Raw genomic sequence first — 563 nt, forward strand, 5'->3', positions numbered from 1 at the left:
TCTGCGGGAAGAGCTTCACCCGCTCCGACGAGCTGCAGCGGCACCTGCGGACTCACACGGGCGAGAAGCGCTTTGTCTGCCCCGAGTGCGGGAAGCGCTTCATGCGCAGCGACCACCTGGCCAAGCACGTCAAGACCCACCAGAACAAGAAGCTGAAGGCGGCGGCGGACGGCGTCAAGCGGGAGGACGGCCGCGACCTGTGACCTCCGGGCGGCAGGGCGGGCCCGGCCCGGCCCCGGCGGCGGCCGCCGCACCCGCGGGCCGAGCAGAGCCGCGCCGCGGCGGGGACCCGGGCTGAGGGCGCCCGGCAGCCGGGGGCAGGGCGGCGGCTGGGGAGAGGGCGGCCGGCTCTCGGACTCGCGTCGGGCCCGGCCCGCGGGAGCTCGGCTCTGGGGGCGGCGCCGGGGGGAGCCACGGCCCCCGCGGACCCTCCGGCCCGGGACTGGACGCTCGCAGGGCCCCGGGGCCGCCGCCGCGCGCCCTCGTCCAGGGACAGGCGCCCTCCCCGCCCCTGCCGCCCCGGAGCGCGGCTGAGGGGAGGCCGCGGCCGTTGGGAAGGGAGC

The 563-nt window shown here is 79.6% G+C and overlaps 1 protein-coding gene across 1 annotated transcript in view; it reads left to right on the forward strand.

Annotated features, from left to right (window-relative positions):
• Window positions 1-203, forward strand: part of SP5 (Sp5 transcription factor) — a 3,300-nt gene extending 3,097 nt beyond the window's left edge. The window contains 1 exon segment of the mRNA XM_059820557.1: window positions 1-203. This exon segment is cut by the window's left edge and continues 850 nt beyond it. Coding sequence (XP_059676540.1) covers window positions 1-203 — 203 coding nt within the window.
• The last annotated feature ends 360 nt before the right edge of the window (window positions 204-563 follow it).

This window comes from Gavia stellata, chromosome 8, assembly GCF_030936135.1.
Source record: "Gavia stellata isolate bGavSte3 chromosome 8, bGavSte3.hap2, whole genome shotgun sequence".
NCBI classification, from domain to species: Eukaryota; Metazoa; Chordata; class Aves; order Gaviiformes; family Gaviidae; genus Gavia; species Gavia stellata.